Consider the following 18,058-nt stretch of genomic DNA (forward strand, 5'->3'; position numbering starts at 1 on the left):
CAAGGAGGAGGCTAATGCGAATTTTCCAATCAGCTATCTGACAACAGCTAGGCAGAGCAAGACAGCGAAAAAGGAAACCAAAATCGAAATATATAATATTGATTATGATAACTGGGTAAAATTATGGAATGAAGGTGTGAGGTTTACGGTGTGTTCTACTTTAAAAGAAAATTTAATGAAAATGATGTACCGGTGGTATATTTAGCAAAAATTTACAGAGTGAGTAACAAAGCTTGTTGGAAGTGTAAATTAAAAGATGGTGAATGTGGTGGACATGTGAAAAAATGAAAAAAAAATTGGGACATGATTTATAGCGAAATGAAAAAACTTTTTAAATACACCTTCCCAAAGAAACCAGAGGCTTTTTTGCTAGGGATAATAGGGGATGAATTAAGAAAAGAGGACCACAAATTATTTATGTATGCCACGACCGCCGCTAGGATTCTAGTGGCTCAAAAATGGGAAATCCCAACTTTAATGGAGTGGCAGACGAAAATGTTTGAATACGTAGAATTGGCGAAAATGACCTATAAAATTCGGAACCAAAAAGTAACAAAGTTCGAAGAGGGGTGGAGTGAATTTGTTAAGTACATATGAAATAATTGTAGAAGCTTAAAGACTGTAGCAGGGTTAATATAAATCTTGTGATGTGGACAGAGTGTAAATAAGAATTTGTAAGAGAGGAAGTTAATTGTGAAAGCCGAAGTACGGAAGGAAGGAAATCCGGGTGCGATAATGCGCATGGTAAATAAGAAGATACAAAAATGTTGAATGTAAGAGTATATATTTTATTTAATTTTGTTTTGGAAAACCAATAAAAAGCATTTAAAAAAAGGAAAAGGAAAGGAAACAAGGTGGCTATTTCTAGACACTCTGTGACTACACCAAAAAAGAGGCAATTTATCCCTATCTCATACATCCAAGCTTGATTAGTGAGATCAGCAGCAGTGTGGCTGGCCATTCCCCAAGTTGCTGAGGCTCGTTTGACAACAACAGGAAACCGAGCCTTTAGTGCCAACAGCCCTGTGGAACTCTCTGCCACTAGAACTTCAGCAGGTGCCTTCTGGGCCACCTTTTAAACATCTGCTGAAAACCTTTCTGTGGGATGTAATCCACTGGGAGCAGTCAAGTACAACATTCCTTGTTTTGCTAGAGTGGTCATGCAGGGGATGTTGGTCCAGTCAGTTGAACTTCCTGTTACACCTGGCTGGAACATCCTTCCTTGCATGTGACTAGGAGGTGGGCGTGACCTTTCCAGACCTGGTAAAAGGCCAAGTCATGCAGCTACGTCCCTTCTCTTTGATCTTCTTTTTCGTCCTGCAAACTTCTTCATTCACCTGGACTGTACTGGTGGCCAGCAGTCCCCCAGGTTATCTCCCATATGGGGTAAACCTGTTTGTACATATTTGCAACTTTAAGCCTAAAGCCTGCCTTCAGGGATCACACACTGCTCTGCCTGATCATGAGTAAAACTACTTTTTGTTACTTATGAATAAGACCGTTGTGTCTTTATTCTTTTAGGAGGGATCAAAGGTGTCTTACCAGGAATAATAGAACATATCTCAATCTGGGCCAGCCAGATTGAATTGTTTGTTGTCTTAATAGGCTCACACGAGTTTGCAACCAGCTTTCTGCTGTATAAGGGGAATGTAACTCTGCTATATAAAGAAACTTGCTAGTGCGAGTTAGGAAGGATATTAATAATCAATATATCCTCTCCTGCCACCCTCAACATTCCCACACTTTCCAGGCCTACGCAAGCAATTAAGAATAGCTCCTAGTTGATTTCTGATTTTAACTTCTTGTATATGCTTTGTGTATTGCCCAGTTTTGTGTATAATTGTTGTACAGTGGTACCTCTGGTTGCAAACGGGATCCGTTCCAGAGGCCCGTTCGCAACATGAAAAGCCCGCAACCTGAAGCGGCGTATCTGCGCAGGTGCGCGGCGTGATTTGGCACTTGTGAACATGCGCGAAGTGCGATTTAGCGCTTCTGCGCATGCACGAGCAGTGAAACCCGGAAGTAACCCTTTCTGGTACTTCCGGGTCGCAGCGGGACGCAACCTGAGAAAACGTATCATGAAGTAAATGTAACATGAGGTATGACTGTACAGTGGTACCTCGGGTTAAGTACTTAATTCGTTCCAGAGGTCTGTTCTTAACTTGAAACTGTTCTTAACCTGAAGCATCACTTTAGCTAATGGGGCCTCCCGCTGCTGCCAGAGCACAATTTCTGTTCTCATCCTGAAGCAAAGTTCTTAACCTGAAGCGCCATTTCTGGGTTAGCAGAGTCTGTAACCTGAAGCGTATGTAACCCGAGGTACCACTGTATATGGTTTTTATTGTTGTTAGCCGCCCTGAGCCCAGCTTTGGCTGGGGAGGGCAGGATATAAATAAAATTTATTATTATTATTATTATTATTATTATTATTATTATTATTAAGAAAAGCAGTATATAAATATTATTGCAAACAGAACAAAAACACTTACAGTCGCGGAGGTTAAAATCATTGGGAGCCCGAGACGACCACAATCTCATGGTGTTGACCGTGTTGTTCATGTAGCCAGGAATTGGGGTGTCGTACGGCAAAGCCAGGACCACCTGGGGAGAGACAAGGCCCAGTGGCATCAGCTGTGTTGCATGGTGCCCTCCCAGGGAGGGGCTGGCCAAGGGACCCCACACACCACTTCCCCCATCCTTTCAGACACAGGTGCTCCTTCATAGGAGGGGTCAACATCTTGCAGGGGACCTCTATCATAGGAAGCCAGATTCTGGAGATGAACCCAACAAAGGCCATCTAGTACTCCCAGTACGTTTCCGAGCACAATTCAAAGTGTTGGTGCTGGTGCTGACCTTTAAAGCCCTAAATGGCCTCGGTCCAGTATACCTGAAGGAGCGTCTCCACCCCCATCATTCTGCCCGGACGCTGAGGTCCAGCGCCGAGGGCCTTCTGGTGGTTCCCTCATTGCGAGAAGCAAAGCTACAGGGAACCAGGCAGAGGGCCTTCTCGGTAGTGGCGCCCGCCCTGTGGAACGCCCTCCCAGCAGATGTCAAAGCGATAAACAACTACCTGACATTCAGAAGACATCTGAAGGCAGCCCTGTTCAGGGAAGTTTTTAACGTGTGATATTTTACTGTATTTTTGGTTTTTATGGAAGCCGCCCAGAGAGGCTGGGGAGGCCCAGCCAGATGGGCGGGGAATAAATAATAAATTATTATTATTATTATTATTATTATTATTATCATCTAATTGATCAAATGTGCCATTTTCTTATTTCTCCAGTTTTACATTTTTTTTAAAGTCCTCATGGAAACCCATTGGCAATTTTAGTACGAATTTCTCCCTACACACACACATTTGCAAAGTGGTACCTCAGGTTAAGAACTTAATTCATTCTGGAGGTCTGCTCTTAACCTGAAACTGTTCTTAACCTGAGGTACCACCTAATGGGGCTTCCCACTGCTGCCACGCCGCCGGAGCACGATTTCTGTTCTCATGCTGAAACAAAGTTCTTAACCCAAGGTACTATTTCTGGGTTAGCGGAGTCTGTAACCTGAAGCGTCTGTAACCTGAAGCGTCTGTAACCCAAGATATCACTGTATAATGTGTGTTACTTTCACTGATCTATGCAAGCTTTTGAACACATTATTTGGTTAAACAGTGGCACTGCAAAATTCAGGGCAAATTACAAATGAAAATCACATTACAGTGGTACATTGGTTCTCAAACTTAATCTGTTCTGGAAGTCCATTCCAAAACCAAAGTGTTCCAAAACCAAGGTGCGCTTTTCCCATAGAAAGTAATGCAAAATGGATTAATCTGTTCTAGACTTTTAAAAACAATGCCTAAAACAGCAATTTAACCTGAATTTTACTATCTAATGAGACCATTGATCCATAAAATGAAAGCAATAATCAATGTACTGCATTACAAAATAAATTAGATGGTATTGTAGATGATATTATTTTTTCTTATCTGTACTGATGACGGTCATTGTTTGGATGAAGGGCTTTTATCCATTTCCGCAGTCACTCAATCAATCAATCAATCAATCAGTAGCTGAACTGGGTTCCACACAGTCACAAAAACAAATTAACCGAAAAAGCCTCAAAAACAAAAACGCAAAATAGCAAAAACAAAACCACCAAACTTAATCTGTTCCAGAAGTCCGTTTGACTTCCAAAATGTTCCAAAACCAAGACGCAGCTTCTGATTGGGGCAGGCGCCCCGGAAACCATAGCCAGCAGCCGCATCGGACATTCGAAAACCAGAACACTTACTTCCGGGTTTTCGGCGTTTGGGAACCAAGGTGTTTGGGAATCGGGTTAAGTACTTAATTCGTTCCGGAGGTCCGTTCTTAACCTGAAACTGTTCTTAACCTGAAGCACCACTTTAGCTAATGGGGCCTCCTGCTGCTGCTGTGCCGCCGAAGCACGATTTCTGTTCTCATCCTGAAGCAAAGTTCTTAACCTGAAGCACTCTTTCTGGCTTAGCGGAGTCTGTAACCTGAAGCGTATGTAACCTGAAGCGTATGTAACCCAAGGTACCACGGTATTGGTTCAAGAAGAGCAAATCAGGTTGTTTCCCATTAAAATGGAACCGGAACCCAATCTATCCCCCTTCCCTACTGGGTGAGGCATATAAGACCACCCAGTAACCTTCTTGGCTGTGGGGAGTTGAACTTCCTCCCTCCCCACAAACAAGACCATGGAGGTGCCCCCTCTCCCATTACCTGGGTGTCAATCCATCTCACGCCGGTCTGGGTGTGCTCCACCCTTCCATAAAAATGAATGGGAAGCATGTATTCTGGCCGGGCTTTCTCCCAGGGGTTCCCGTGTCTTAGCCAATCGTCAGCTTCCTCAACCTAGAAAGAGAAAATTATCAGGATGAGAATGAGAAGGGGGAACCAGACAATACCGTGTCACAATCAGTGTCATTCACGGAAATGACAACACAGTACAGAGGAACAGTTATGCACGAAAACACATATGGAACGGACTCCTTTATAGTTAGTGTTATATGGCCCCTAAATTCACGTCCAGTGTTTGGTTAAGCTTGGAGTTTAAAGAAATGTTCTCATAACATTTTATACAGTAAGAGGATTGATAACAACATGTGAATAATCAGGCATTTTTGAAATCAAGACCGCCATTCTTATCCTCCCAAAATATATCCCACCTTCCCTTTAAAACTAGCAGGTTAGTAACTATCGCAAGACAAGTTTCAAGAAAAAGCCTCCCTGCCGATTTGGTTTTGCTTGGAGTTCTTTAAGGCAAACCAAACTATTCTTCAGCAATGACAAACAACATCTTAAAAAGTAGAGACATCACCTTGCCAACAAAGGTCCGCATAGTAAAAGCTATGGTTTTCCCAGTAGTGATGTATGGAAGTGAAAGCTGGACCATAAAGAAGACTGATCGCCAAAGAATGGATGCTTTTGAATTCTGGTGCTGGAGGAGACTCTTGAGAGTCCCATGGACTGCAAGAAAATCAAACCTCTCCATTCTTAAGGAAATCTGCCCTGAGTGCTCACTGGAAGGACAGATCCTGAAGCTGAGGCTCCAAGACTTTGGCCACCTCATGAGAAGAGAAGACTCCCTGGAAGAGACCCTGATGTTGGGAAAGATGGAGGGCACAAGGAGAAGGGGAGGACAGAGGACGAGATGGTGGGACAGTGTTCTCGAAGCTACCAGCATGAGTTTGACCAAACTGCGGGAGGCAGTGGGAGACAGGAGGGCCTGGCGTGCTCTGGTCCAGGGGGTCACGAAGAGTCGGACACGACTAAACAACTAAACAACAACAAACCTATTCTTCATTCATCTTCAAACCCTATTTTGAACCCTAGTTAAAACCCTAGTTTTCTAGCAATTTGTACAACAAGTATGTAAAAAAAGGGGGGGGATTGGCAAGGAATCGAGGACTACATGGTTGGCAATGCTGGTAAACAGTTCAGACCTTGTCTCATTCATACATGCAGTTTTTGCTCATAAGCAGGGGGTGACAAGGAGAACAGAAGACCCAAAGGGATGGGGTGCTGTGCGAAGGGTGAAAGGGGGTGGGTGGGAAGCGAAAGTGAAGCACGCAAGAGGTTGCAGGTGCTCCTCCAGGTTTCGTTTCCTTGGAACGAGGGCCAGCAGAAACTGGCATCTTTAGGATAGTGGGTTTTATTCTATGCGCATATGCAACTTGAGTGCAAGATAAGAGTGGCTCACAGAACTAAAACCTCAACAAACCTTGCTTAGGGCCCTCGTATCTATGGGACCGCCTCTCCTGGTCTGCCCCGCAGAGGACCTTAAGGTCCATGATTAACCATAGTTTAGAGGTCCTGGGCCCTAAGGAAGTCAGACTATCCTCCGCCAGGGCCAGGGCCTTCTCAGTGATGGCTCCGACCTGGTGGAATACTCTGTCCCAAGAGACCAGGGCCCTGCAGGATTTAACCTCCTTCCGCCGGGCCTGTAAGACAGAGCTATTCCGCCTGGCCTTTAATTTGAATTCAGCCTGATCTTTTATTTCTCTTCCCTTCTCTTCCCTCCCCTTTTATGAAGATCACCCGCTCTGGGACCCCACAGCTAATTCTTCCCTGGTCTCCTCGCTGGCCCAAGTAGGACCAATTCAGCCAGCTAGCCCTGGGGATTATCTAATTGATTTTTGATTTTTATTGTTATTCATGTTTTCATACTGTATTTTATGCTGTTTTTATATTTAAGTGTTTTAAAATTGGTGTTAGCTGCCCTGAGCCTGGTTTTTGAACCAGGAAGGGGGGGTATAAATAAATAAATTATTATTATTGAAGAACCTGGAGCTCTCTCCTTCTGCTGGCCAGAGCTGAAGTCATCTAAGGCTTTTCCTGAACCCTGTTATGCCCATTGCCCAGGGCGTCACAGAGCCTCCCGGAAGGGCGTAACCGTGCGCCAAAATCCTGCCAAGAAAAGTTGGCTCAGATCCCTGAACTTGCTGGGACTTCCCAGCACATGAAAAGGCAGAAATTTACACCTAACTGAAGAATCCCAGAGCTCTTTCCTCTGTCCTGGGGCCCAATGAGAGCTGATGCAATGGGCCCCTCTCTCCTCTCTGCCCCCCCCCTTGAGCCCTAGCCCAGGGAAGTCACTCTTATCAATCCAAGGTAAATTAGCCTATGCACATCTAGTTTGTGATCTCCTCCCTGAACTCCAGTTATCGGTTTGCCAGATTATTCTATTAATCATTGTCCCAGCCTACTCCCTGGAAGCCTTTGAAAGAAACAGGAGGGGCCCCCACAACTATTTACCAAACCCAAACACACACACACACAAGAGTTCACTGCCTAAAAAGGATGATGCAGAGGTTATGAAGGTTTTTCAGGAAAGGGAAACCAAAATTATCAAGGGAAGAGAGAGGAAAAGGTTTCCGCATTCGGGACTTTTGATTTTAGAAAAGAGACTATTAAAAGGCGACATGGTAGAAGCTGATGAAACTATGCAAGTGAACATTGGAAGATTCAGGGCAGATAAAAGTCCTTCATGCAGCACATCGTTAAACTATGTTTTTTTTTTTTTTTAATTTAATATTTATTAGGATTTTCAAAAAACACACAACAAACAAGAACAAGAAATAAACAAAACAAAAAAGAAAAAAACAAACACAAAAATACAAAATATTCAAAACTAAACAACAATAAAAACACATAAAAGTTTCTGATACTTATTGTTCTTAACCTTATTTCTCAGACCTCCTCACACCTCCCCTTCTTGTATTCCCATTTAAATTGTCAGTTCAGCAAGTCCTTAACTTATTTCTTTACCTTAACTTATACATTTATTCTAACTTACTATTGTTTTACTTTCCTTCTTTTTTCCATTTCCTCCATTTATTTTTAACAATCTTATTTTCAATTAATTTAAAAAGAAAAAACCAATTTTACCTTATTAAAAACACACATCCATACTTATACCCCATTAATTATTCTTAAACCTTTTTCCTGAAGTCGACCGACATTTCCCTTCCACGATTTGCCCAATTTCCTTACCATTAACTAAATTATAAAAAACAAATTATCCTTATACACCCTTTGGATTCCCAACCTCCGCCCACCCTTTTCCCGGTTCCAGACCCCAACCAATGTCCATCAGTCTTTATGTTATTTATTTAGCCTGGAGATCTCACGTCCGAGGCCCTTATATCTCTCTCAGTTCCTTTCCGCCGGTCTCTTTGATGGTCCTTAATGTTAAGCCCCAAGTCTCGGAGGGGCTCCGGCCCAACAGAATCCATGTTGCTTCCAGCCAGTCCTCCATACTTAAAAGCAAAGCCTATGGGGTGCTCCAACTCTTGTTTCAGATTTCTTACAGATCCAAATGTCCCCAAAGCTCCAGCTTTCACCTTCAACCAATTTGTAATCCTCAGGTCTTCAGGTCTCCTCCCGAGGAGATCTTTCCATTTTCCAGATTCCCATTCAGACCAGGCTTTCCACATCCAATTTTTATTATCCTTTTTTGTCATCATGTCAGGCCTCATGTTGTAACTCTCCTTTAACTCCTGCAAATCTCCTGCTCCTCCTTCATTTTCTTCAAAAACAACACATTGCTCCATCGTTTCTACGCTTTCAGTTTCATTTATTTGTTCAGTTAAATAGGCTTCCTGTTTCAAGTCCTTATCAGGCTCCAAGCTGTTGTTTACTGTCCAGTGTAGTAATGATACGTTTGTAGACAAAGCATTGTATTCATCTTTCAAGTTTCCCAAGAGAACGAAAACTCTGTCTAGTTCTGCTTGGAATTTACATACTCCAGTCATTTTTGTAGTGTAATGTCCTTATTCCCCCTCTAGGGGGATTTTAGTTCCTTAATGTTCCTTTCAGCTCAAAACCAAAAGTCCAGTTATTTTGTATCAGCCCTCCTTGTTTTTAACAAAGTTGTACCAAATAAACCAGCAGAAACAGCAGAAACAATGTTTTCTTTTTCCAGCTGACAGCTAGCTGACTAACAGCTCACTTGACAGCTGTCAAAATCTTCCATACACCAGGCTTTCTCATAGGGCGTTCCCGGGTCTGGGGGGGGGGGTAAAATTTCAGTCCCCAAGTTCTTTTTATCCTCCAGTAAATCTTCTTATAGTGTCAAAACCGTGAAATCAAAATCTTTTCATTAAAAAAAACAAGAAGCAAATTCTTTCGACCTTAGCTGCTCAGTCCTTTGCTTTAAATTGTTTACAAAGAGGGGGGGGTGACTTCCTTTTTAGCCCCTTCCCGCTCGTTCCAAATCCAGAATTAAAATTTTTTATAAAGTCCCAATCTCCGTATTACTCACGGGTTTATATTTTAGAGTCCAGTCGATCTTGGAAGAAGTTGGCGCTCTCTGTCTATGGCTTGCGGCTTCACTCCGTAGGCGAGGGAGTACTCTCAGCACCACGCCTCACCCTGCCTCCGTTCCGAAGCCTTTAAAAAGGCTCCGTCGCAGATTGGGGGGGCGCAAATGGTGCCCGCCGAGTCTCTGTGTTCACAGGCATCCGCGCCTGTGATTTTAAGGGTCCCCGCTTCGCCGCAGCGGCCAGACCCAGACGCTACGGAGCCGATTCCCTCCGGAGCTCGGAGGGAATCCGCCATTAAACAATGGCGCCAACCCGGAAGTCCCCACATCGTTAAACTATGGAACTCACTGCCACAGGAGAAAGTGATGGCCACCAACTTGAATGGCTTTAAGAGAGGATTAGACGAATTCAGGGAGGAGAGGGCGGTTGGTGGCTACTGGCCGCAATGGCTAGGCTCTGCGTCCACAGTCAGAGGCAGTAAATGTCTCTGAATAGCAGATGCTGGAAACCGCAGGAGGGGAGCCGGCTCTTGTGTTCGAATCCTGCTTGAAGGTCCCCACAGGCATCTGCTTGGTCACTGTGAGAACAGGAGGCGGGACTAGATGGGCCGCTGGTCTGATCCAGCAGTCTCTTCTTCCGCTCTTAAAATATCAAAAGGCTTTGTAATCCTTCAAAATAAATAAACCTGGTGGCCTCCACTTGTTTTGGACTACAGCCTGGATAGCTCAGCTGGTTAGAGACTGATAACGCCAAGGTTGCAGGTTTGATGCCCGGAAGGTACAGCTGCATATTCCTGTGTTGCAGCGGGTTGGACTGGATGACCCTCGAGGTCCCTTCCAACTCTTATGATTAATTCTACAACTCAGCCATGTTGGCTAAGACTGACAGGAGCCACAATACGATTTATTGCCTCATATAGAATTAAGGGGTACCTTATAGAATTAAAAGAAAATTTTGTAAAGCTGTTCTATAGGTGGCACTTAATGCCAGTTAAGTTGGCAAAGATAGATAAATTGAAATCCAACCTATGTTGGAGATGTGGTGGAGAAATAAGAACAACAATACATATGTGGTGGAGGTGTGAAGAAATTAAGGAATTTTGGATAGTAGTACATGAAGAACTAAAGAAGATGTTGAAAATATCAATAACAAAGAAACCAAAGACATATCTCCTTGGATTGCTAGATGAAGAGAGACCACGGGGGCGACAGAGAATTTTTCTAAATGCAAGTACAGCTGCTAGAATAGTGATTGCTGCTAGGTGGAAGTCACAAACTATACCCACAAAGGAGGAATGGATTTGTCAACTAAATGAATATTCAATTTTGGCAAAACTAACTGCAATAATAAGAAATCAGTCGAATCAAAAATTTAAAAAGGAGTGGAAATGTTTTGATGAATATATGGCAAAATATTGCTCAAAAAAAGATACGCTAACATGCCTAGATTAAAATGTGAAGTACTGGATGGAAGAAAAATTAGTAAGGAAAGATAATAAGAATATATAGACGATTTGAGAAGACCGTAGAATGCAAAGATTATTGTAAATTGTAGAATGTGGAGGAAAACGAGTGGGAGCAGAGGGAAGTGGAAGAAAGGAGAAAAGAATAATATTGAGGAAATGTAAATGTAAATGTATGGAGGGATGGGGAAGAAATGGTGTTGGCTTTGGTACATTTGTAAGGTAATATGTAAAAACCAATCCATCAATCAATCAATCAATCAATCAATCGACTGACAGGAGCCATAATCCAAAACTTCTGGAATGTGCCAGGCTGGGGACGGCTCATGCGCACCCATGCTCACTTATGCGCAAAGCTCATAAAAGCATTTCGCCACAATGCAAGCTAAGATGCTTGTGAGTAAACTCCAAGATACATAAAACACAATAAAATATATTGTGCACTTCCTTCACCCGTAGCAATGCAGGCTGTCTTTTGCACAACACTGTGATATAAACTGTGCCGCGCTTCATATCATACACATTTAGGCTTCAAAGTTACCTGCCATCCATCTCTGATCTTCTGGTTGAATATGCCGTACTCATAGCGTATCCCATAACCGTAGGCTGCGAGCCCAAGGGTGGCCATCGAATCGAGGAAGCAGGCTGTGGAAGGAGAGGCAGAGCTGGGCTCAAGTTTCACCCAAAAAAAGTAAAGGTAAAGGACTCCTGGATGGTTTAGTCCAGTCAAAGGTGACTATGGGGTTGCGGCACTGATCTCGCTTTCAGGCTGAGGGAGCCGGCGTTTGTCCACAGACACCTTTCCGGGTTATGTGCCCAACATAACTAAACCGCTTCTGGCACAATGGGACACCATGACGGAAACCAAACCGCACGGAAACGCCGTTTACCTTCCCGCCACAGTGGTACCTATTTATCTACTTGCACTGGTGTGCTTTCGAACTGCTAGGTTGGCAGGAGCTGGGACAGAGCAATGGGAGCTCACCCCGTTGTGCGGATTCGAACTGCCGACCTTCTGATCGGCAAGCCCAAGAGGCTCAGTGGTACGAAAACCCAGCACAGTCCTAGCTGTCAACCTTCCCTTTTTTTGTGGGAAATTCCCTTATTCCAGCGCTGCTTCCCGCTGCTATCCCGGATTGTTAGATATCCCGTAGACTGTCCCTGAGACAAGTGAGGCTGCTGATTCCTTATTTTCAAATCTGAAAGTTGACAGCTATGAGCACAGTTCAAGAGCTTTTCTCACCTTCTCTGCAGGTATAGTAAAGGTAAAGGGACCCCTGACCATTAGGTAAAGTCGCGGATGACTCTGGGGTTGCGGCGCTCATCTCTCTTTATTGGCCGAGGGAGCCGGCGTACAGCTTCCGGGTCATGTGGCCAGCATGACTAAGCTGCTTCTGGCGAACCAGAGCAGCGCACGGAAACGCCGTTTACCTTCCCGCTGGAGCGGGGACTTCCGGGTTGGCACCATCGGCAAATGGTGGAGTTCCTCGGACCTCCCGAGGAACTAGCTCCGTGAGATCGGGTCCCGCGCTGCGGCGAAAGCGGGGACCCTCCAAAAATCACAGGCGGGTGAAGCCTGTGACCTTGGGGTTCGGCGGGCACCATTTGCGCCTCCCCTACTCGTGGGGAGACCCGATTTTCGGGGGTCCGGAGCGAGACAGGGTGAGTGGCGCGGTGCTGCGAACAGATTGCTTCTTTCACGGAGTGAAGCCGCACAGCCGTTGCCGGAGAGCGCTGACTTTTTCCTATGGACAATCTGATTCTAAAAGCAACTACCCGTGAGTAGAACAAATCGGAAGATTTTAAAAGTAAAAGGGTCAAAAAGAACTTAATTTTAATTGGAAGATATAAAAAGGGAAAGAATCAATTTGGCAACTACGCGGGGAGGCTCAAATAGGAAGTCCACCTTCCGCTTTTGTACATAGTTTGAAGCAAAGATCCTACAAGCTAAAATCTTGAAAGTTTTTGATAAAGACTTAAATATTCATCGTTGAAAATGCAAACCCCCCTTTTGAAGACGTAGGGGGAAACTTTGAATATAACAAGCTTTATGAAATCAAAAAACCTCAGCTCTGAGCCTGGGAATGGGCTGCCCTTGACGTTTGGAGAATTATATTAAAAGATTTTTGAGAGAATGGACTTGACAGTTAGTTAAAATACAAAGTTTCTTCCGTCCTCTTCTGTTTTTTAAGATGGAGGAAAGTAACTTAAATTGATACAAATGGAAACTGTGTCCCTCTAGTGGGAGATTTCTGATACTGCAGGAGTGAGTGCCAGCTGGAGAGATAAGGTCCTGAGAAACTAGAGACTGACCTTGAAATACTTAAAATGTTGCTTACTGAAGAAATTGTGAACTCATTGTTTAAGATAAATTATTTGCTGGAAGAACTCCATAAGAAAGTGAATGACAGGATTCCAAAAAAAATAATAATTGACAACTGGGAACAGGAAATTCCTAACCACAGACATGAAATGAACACCAATGCTAGCTTGTCACAGGAATCTACTTTGGCAGCAGCTGTTGCTATAGAACCTAAAACAACACAAGAGAGAACTTTAGTCCCACAGAAGCAAACTGAGGACTATAAATTGAGGATGCTTAAGACTGAACTTGGTGAAAGTCGGATTTTGAAAACTGGATCCTGGCCTGGAGTGAAGAGGGAAAGTTGGCAAGATTTTATTATACAAGGACCTACAGTCTGTTGGTATTCGGAGGGAGCTGAAGGATTGGGGGCTCTTGGACTTGGAGACATTTTGAAATACGACTTTAGTTTTAGCCATGGAAATTTGGCTGGACGGCTCAGAAGATACGATCGTAATATTAGGATGAAATTCTCCTGGGATCTGTTACTTGGCGTTAAGGAACATGAAGAAAACCTGCAGAAGGGGCCTGGAGGGGACTTAAGAGCCTCGGACATTCGATTTCCAGATTGAAGGACTACAGGGAATTGACGGAAAGGACTGGCAGTTTTCGAAACCGGGGGGGAGCTGAGGGAAGAAGATTGGAAATTTAAAGTTTTTACTAAAGTATATATTAAGTTTAAGGTTTATATGAAATTAACAAAAAAAATTCTTTTGAGGGATAGAAAAACGGAGGATTGACACTTCATGGATTTAGCAGAAATGTTATCAGAAGTTAAGTACTTATAAGTTTTAGTTTTAAGGTTAAAATAAGGTTAAGAAAATTATGTTATGTATAATTGAGATTAAAGAGAAAGATGGAAAGGATTTGCTGAAATTAACTAATAGAAGTGGAATACAAGGAGGGAGGTGTGAGGAAGTCGAGGAAACAAGTGAAAGAGAGTAAGGTTGTGTTTTGAAATGTTTTTCTCTTTTTTATTCTTTTTGTATTGTGTTTTTGGTCTGTTTTGTTTCTTTGTTGTGTTTTTCATTTTTGTTGTTAAAAGCAATAAAGATTATTTTTTAAAAAAAAATAAAAAAAATACCTTCCCGCCAGAGCGGTACCTATTTATCTACTTGCACTTTGACGTGCTTTCGAACTGCTAGGTTGGCAGGAGCAAGGACCGAGCAACGGGAGCTCATCCCGTCATGTGGATTCGTCACGTGGTTTAACCCACAGCTCCACCCGCGTCCCTTAAACATTTGAGTAGGCCTGTCTAAATAAGAATGTCTTCACTGGAAAAAATACAGCGAAGGGGGCTGCAGGATATAAATAGGCAAGCAGTTCCGAAGTGTCAATGCTGCCAACACTGAATGACCAGGTTCTTACAAATGAGTCGGGAGTATTATGTGGCACCTATAAAATGCCAATTCCGTTGATCGAAGCAGTCGAGTGGGCACATATGGGGCAGGCGATCTCATAATTAAACTGGTCCCAAGCTGTAAAGGGCTTTATATGCTAATCGCAACACCGAGATGCTTTTAGAAGATCTATTTGCAGAGATCTGTTCTCCAACCTGGTGCCTTCGGTCATGGTTGGACTGCACTCTCATCAGAGCTGCGCTGGTCTTGGCTGCTGTAGCGGATCAGGGGCTGAGCATATCCCTGTGGCTACATCACTAGGTGGAGCCATCCCTGTACAGAAATTGGTGGGGTAGAGGGTTCCTGTAGGCCACATGGTGAAGCCAGATTTCCTGCATCTCCAGAATCCCAACGTCAGTTTCACTATTGATCCTTTTTAAGAGCAGTTTATGCCTACAGAGACACGGGTGGCACTGTGGGTTAAACCACAGAGCCTAGGACTTGCCGATCAGAAGGTTGGCAGTTCGAATCCCCGCAACAGGGTGAGTTCCCGTTGTTCAGTCCCAGCTCCTGCCAACCTCGCAGTTCAAAAGCACGTCAAAGTGCAAGTAGATAAATAGGTACCGCTCCGGCGGGAAGGTAAACGGCGTTTGCCAGAAGCGGCTTAGTCTTGCTGGCCACATGATCCAGAAGCTGTCTGCGGACAAACGCTGGCTCCCTTGGCCAATAAAGCGAGATGAGCGCCGCAACCCGAGTCAGTCACGACTGGACCTAATGGTCAGGGGCCCCTTTACCTTACCTTACTCAAATGTTCAGAAAACTTGTAGAAATTTTAATTTCTTTTAGTCTATTGTGGCTTGAACTTTTTGCATGTTTTAAATTATGGTTTTGATTTTTCAAAAAGTGATCATCTTTTTATATTTTTTGGGAACCGCTTTGAGTTTTATATTTTTGGGTAACCGCTTTGAGGCCCCCCCTAAATATAAATTTTACGAAACATATAAAATAAATAAATATTGTTTCATAAATTAACAGAGTCCTTGTGAACTGGCGCCAAGAAAATCTGGTATTTCTGAACCAAGAAAGACGGTTCATTTTTGCTCAGATTAGTTTCCTATGCACGATTGGAAATGGCCTCGTGATTCACACCTGTGTTTTCTCATTTGAACCAGGCCTCACTAGCTGAAGCAGAGATGAGTTCTGAGACGTTACGGGCTGGCCACGTTCACAACACACATTGAAAGCACCACGATACCACTTCAAACAATCACGGCTCCCCTCAAATAATTCTGGAAACTGTAGTTTGTGGAGGCTGCCAAGAGGTGTTAGGAAACTTGTACGCCCCTCCCGGAACTACAGTTCCCAGAGTGATTTAGCAATCGATCCCTCCGAAGAGGGAACACTGGGACTTGCTGCTCTCCCAGGGGAATATGAATCTCTTAAAACCTCTCAGCACCCTTAATGAACTACAGTTCCCAGAATTCTTTGTGGGGGGGGGTCCTGACTGCTTAAAGTGGTAGCATAATGCTTTCAATGGAGCTTGGATGTCAAACTCTCAGGGATTCTTTCAGCTAACATTCATGCAGAACAGGGGGTTGGACTAGATGACCGCTGGGGGTCCCTTCCAACTCTACAACTTCTATGGTTCCTCACTTACCTGCAAGTCTGCCAAGGCCTCCATTCCCCAGGCCGGCATCTTCTTCAATCTCCTCCAGTTCTTCAATGTCCAGCCCCAGCTAAAGAGCCACATATAGAGATTTGTTTATTTCAGTTATAGCCCACATTTTACTCCAAGGTGCTCAAGGCAGCGTACACGGTTCACCACCGACCCCATCTTATTTAACCCCCCCAACAACCTTGCAAGGTAGGTCAGGCTGAGAGGTAGTGAGGATTGCCCCAAGGTCACAACAATGAGCTTCATCCCCAAGTGGGAGATTTCAACCTGGGTCTCCCACGTCCCGGTCCAAAACTCTAACCACTAAACCACGCTGCCTCTGTGCAAAACTCTCTCAAGAGTTGTCTTTGCAGCGTAAGTGAAGCCCCACACAAATACACACACTCCTACAAAAATGGGAACGGAAAGTGGCCAAACTGTCAAAATCTGCCGTTTTTTGCAGCAGGCAGGTTGAGGCCTGTTACACAACACAACTGCACAATTTGTTCTGGGAGGGTGCAAGTGATTTAGGCACCGTTTAGATCAGCCACAGGCCATTAACGGAAATAAATCTAACGGCAAATAGGAGGCAACCAAGCCTCTGGGAAATTCAGCCAAGTTCCCCCGCCTGACGCTTGGAAGTTTTCAGAGTCTTGTACTACTGGCTGTCGCTTCCAGAATTAGTTTTATTTTTAAAAGGTGAAGGGGAATCGCATCTGTGTGCACACGCAAGGGGGGAAACATTGTGTGAACGGGTGTTCAGAGGCAGACCCGACTTGCCAACGGATTTGCAAAACCAGAAGCTTCTAGGAAGAAGCTCAGACTTCGACTCCATCCCATGACCAGATCCATAAGGTGATAAATTTATTTCACTTCTCAGTGGTTTCAAAAAACTGTTTCTCCTCTCGATTCTGACCCGGGTCACCTTCAAAGGTAGCCCCATGCAGAGCGCATTGCAGTAGTCCCCCCTCCCCCCCCTTACCTGATAAATTGCCTCATCACAGGCATTCTGCAATCCCAGGTTTATCATGGTGTTCTGCAGAGTCCGGCCCATGTAGAACTCCAAGGAAAGGTAGTAAACTCTCTGGAAAGGAAGAAGAAATGATCATTGCAACCTGCTAGGATTGGAGAAGTTGTGATGTATGGAAGTGAGAGCTGGACCATAAAGAAGGCTGATCGCCCAAGAATTGATGCTTTTGAATTCTGGTGCTGGAGGAGACTCTGGAGAGTTCCATGGACTGCAAGAAGATCAAACCGATCCATTCTGAAGGATATCAGCCCTGAGTGCTCACTGGAAGGACAGGTCGTGAAGCTGAGGCTCCAAGACTTTGGCCACCTCATGAGAAGAGAAGACTCCCTGGAAAAGACCCTGATGTTGGGAAAGATGGAGGGCACAAGGAGAAGGGGACGACAGAGGACGAGATGGTTGGACAGTGTTCTCAAAGCTACCAGCATGAGTTTGACCAAACTGCGGGAGGCAGTGGAAGACAGGAGTGCCTGGCGTGCTCTGGTCCAGGGGGTCACGAAGAGGCGGACATGACTAAATGACTAAACAACAACAGGATTGGAGATTTGAACCCGGGGTCCTCTGCATGCAAGGCGGGAGCAGAGTCCTTCCTTTAGGAAGTGATCCTGAACATGCTCTCTTGATTTATCTTCAACTGTAGGGGTGCAGATATCCAGAGTGTGGGGGTCAGGTGGGATTGCTATGAGGAATTGTGAAATATGGAGCAGGCCTATGAAAGAATTGAGTTGACTGGGTTTGAGTCATTGACAATAGTTTCTGATCGAATCCCACAGGCCTCTCCACCTCTGCCATTTGCTTTCTCTACGCCTGACAGGCATGTATAAGCATTCTAAACACAGGTCAGTTGCTTCATCAGGCATCCTCCGTACAAAGTAAGCTACTTTGATATAGTTTAATCTTTAGATAGATCTTAAGGGCCAGGAAGAGAGTTCACAA

General features: G+C 44.3%; 1 protein-coding gene across 1 annotated transcript in view; it reads right to left on the reverse strand.

Moving 5' to 3' along the window:
- The window catches only part of PYGL (glycogen phosphorylase L), a 65,897-nt gene that overhangs the window by 35,545 nt on the left and 12,294 nt on the right, over positions 1–18,058 (reverse strand). Inside the window, exons 3-7 of the mRNA XM_053365505.1 lie at positions 17,078–17,179; positions 16,099–16,177; positions 11,281–11,384; positions 4,734–4,865; positions 2,490–2,601 (exon numbers count right to left, since the gene is read on the reverse strand). Coding sequence (XP_053221480.1) covers positions 2,490–2,601; positions 4,734–4,865; positions 11,281–11,384; positions 16,099–16,177; positions 17,078–17,179 — 529 coding nt within the window. The remainder of the gene's footprint in view (positions 1–2,489; positions 2,602–4,733; positions 4,866–11,280; positions 11,385–16,098; positions 16,178–17,077; positions 17,180–18,058) is intronic.

The sequence above is a fragment of the Podarcis raffonei genome, chromosome 1, assembly GCF_027172205.1.
Source record: "Podarcis raffonei isolate rPodRaf1 chromosome 1, rPodRaf1.pri, whole genome shotgun sequence".
In the NCBI taxonomy this organism is placed as follows: domain Eukaryota; kingdom Metazoa; phylum Chordata; class Lepidosauria; order Squamata; family Lacertidae; genus Podarcis; species Podarcis raffonei.